Below are 2,817 nucleotides of genomic sequence, written 5' to 3' on the forward strand. Positions count from 1 at the left end.
GGCCTCTAAAGAACTTGCCCCAGAGACCAGCTTATTTAGGGCACCTACTTATGGTAGGATTTGAACCCATTACACCAAGTCCCTAGACCAGCACTCTCCCCACAAGGCTCTCCTACTAATTTAATTAGATATGCATAGAGTTGTAAACATAGTGGAAAGTTAAGCGTGTGTAGTCCTGGTCCTTATAAAATACATTTTAGTCTATGTTTATACATGCATACATCCTCTACAATTTCCTTTGGGTTTTAATTTCAAGTTTAAAACAGTTATCCTTAAAACATTTAAGTCTTGCTAGCATATCTGTGTCTCTTAGGGGTATTAAATGATCATGCCCTAGCAGTTACAGGCAAGCTGGCAGAAGCCCTATTTTAGACTGTTTTTGCTCTTGCTAGTATAGCTTATACCAGGGATTGGCAACCCATGGCCTACAGGCTGGATCTGCGCACAGAGAGATCTGATCCAGCCAATGGAGATCTGATCCATCACAGGGGATTGGTGGCACACAGCTACACAATACTTTCCATCTCCTCTCCAGCACTCCCATCTATTGTGTGCTTCCCCTTTTTTCAAAGGGGTTGGGTGGTGGTTGAGGGGTGGTAGAGGCTTCCAGCATTTAGCCACAGCTGGGTTGCAAGCTCCAGCTGGTGTCAGCAAAAGGCTGCTGACCTGTGGCTTTTCTCATTTGAGGAACTGGTTTCAGCTATACCAGCAAAAAAATTCTGTTGCTGGTATAAGCTACTCCTTTGCTAGGCAGAAGGTTGCAGGTGTACCTCTGATGATGAAGCTGTCAAGGCAAACCATGTTAAGTGTGGTCAAAACCCTGGGGGAAAATTAGTGCACACATCTTTGACCTTATACTGTCATTAAAAGCTTCTCAGGGTCATCACTAATGCTTAATTAATCTTTATAATCAAGTATATTTCTGCTTTTAGATTTCACTTTTCTGATTTTGTTTAAAACAAGATCGCTATAACCTTTTTCCATACTTGGGGTTGTGAAAGGATTGGAAAATATAGGTGTACATTTTTGTAAAGAAATTTGTTTTGATTTTTAATTTAAGCATAAGAAATTAACGTCTCCTTTTTTTTCTTCTTTTTTTGGTGCTTGCCACATGAGAACTTTCTAGGTTTATAAACCAATAGAATAGTTTCTTATGTTGGTATAATTGTAATATTCTGTTCTTTCTTCTCTATAGGTAAAATAAAATATTCAGAAAGAGTCTATGATGCTTGTATGGAAGCTTTTGATTGCCTCCCTCTTGCTGCACTTTTAAATCAACAATTTCTCTGTGTTCATGGTGGACTTTCACCAGAAATAAACACACTAGATGACATTAGAAGAGTGAGTATTTCTGTATATTTCTAAAAGAGCAGGAGGGAGGGGATTTTTGTGCCTGCTTTAAAAATGTCACTTTTGGGAAACTGTCAGCATCTTAGTTTCCAGTCTTAACCATCTCTTTTTAGCATGAAACAGGAATCAGAAACATGGATTTAACTAGAGTGATTTTAATTAATACTAATACCTGTCTGATGGAATGTTTTTCATTAGTACATCTCAAAGCACTTTAGAAGGGAGATTGGTATCATTATACCTGTTTTTAACAGATGGGGAAAATAAGGCACAAAGAAGGGGAAGTGTGATTTGCTAATGGTCACTAGCTAGGTCACTGGCAGGACCAGGAATAGAACCAGTGATTCCTAAATCTCAGTCTTCTAATCCCCAATTTGTTTCCAGTGTTACTGATTAGCAGGGAACCGGGTTTTCTGTTACCCACAGAAAAACAGAAAAACACAGGTTTCCCTATTTTATCAGAAAAACAATGGATTTTACCCTTTAGCAGAGAAATCCATGGATTTCCCAGTTTTGCAAAGAGCTCAGCAGGTAGGCAGAGATCCAGCCTGCAAGAGCTGATTGCAAAAAGGGCAGGAAACTCCCAGCCCTGCCTGGGAGGGGAGTGGTGGGGGAGGGGAGGGAAGAAGGCGGGGAAGGGCAGGCCCTGAGGCTCTCACTCACCCAAGGCTTGGCTCAGGCTCGCTTTCCTTCCTGGAGCCTGTGAGGTAAGTGGGGCTTGCAAGGGGCTGGAGGGGAAGCTGGCTGGGGGCTGAGGGAGCGGGGAGGTGTTAAGGAAGGGCATGGAATGCCTGCTTACCCAGTGGCATGTGGACTGTGAGTGGCACGGTATCACACTGAGTGGGTTCCACGCCTCCATGTAAGGCTTCCTTGAAGGGCCTATAGTGCACTGCTCTGGTTCGAAACAGCACCAACCAGGCGGGCGCTCCTGCGGGAAGCTGGCTGAGGACTGAGGGAGCCAGGGAGGTGTTGGGGAAAGACATGGAGTGCCTGCCCGGCCGGCAGTGCGTGGACCTGGAGTGGCGCAGTATCAGCCCTTCAGGGAAGCCACACAGGAAAGCCTGGAAACTGCTCAGGCTGATAGCGCGCCACTTTGGGTTCATGTGCCACCAGCTGGGCAGGCACTCCATGTGCAGCTTTTCCCAATGCCTACCCGCTCCCTCAGCCCCCAGCCAGCTTCCTGCAGGATTGCCTGCCTGCCTGCCTGGCAGTGCATGGACCCAGAGTGGCACACTATTGGCCCTTCAGGGAAGCTGCACATGGAGGTGTGGAACCCGCTCACGCTGATACTGCACCACTCAGAGTCCATGTGCTGCTGGTTGGTCGGGGACTGCATGTGTGTCTTTCTCCAACACCTCCCTGCACCCCAAGTCCCTAGCCAGCTTCCCACAGGAGTGCCTGCCTGGCCAACGGTGCATGGACCCACAGTAGATTTCATAGACATTAGGGCTGGAAGGGACCTAGGAA

General features: G+C 46.2%; 1 protein-coding gene across 6 annotated transcripts in view; it reads left to right on the top strand.

The window, feature by feature from the left end:
- The window catches only part of PPP3CB (protein phosphatase 3 catalytic subunit beta), a 118,514-nt gene that overhangs the window by 48,841 nt on the left and 66,856 nt on the right, over positions 1-2,817 (top strand). For all 6 annotated transcript variants that reach the window (XM_019502441.1, XM_019502442.1, XM_019502437.1 and 3 more), the window contains exon 5: positions 1,196-1,341. In XM_019502441.1, coding sequence (XP_019357986.1) covers positions 1,196-1,341 — 146 coding nt within the window. The remainder of the gene's footprint in view (positions 1-1,195; positions 1,342-2,817) is intronic.

This window comes from Gavialis gangeticus, unplaced genomic scaffold, assembly GCF_001723915.1.
Source record: "Gavialis gangeticus isolate Ggan-Ray unplaced genomic scaffold, GavGan_comp1, whole genome shotgun sequence".
Lineage (NCBI taxonomy): Eukaryota > Metazoa > Chordata > Crocodylia > Gavialidae > Gavialis > Gavialis gangeticus.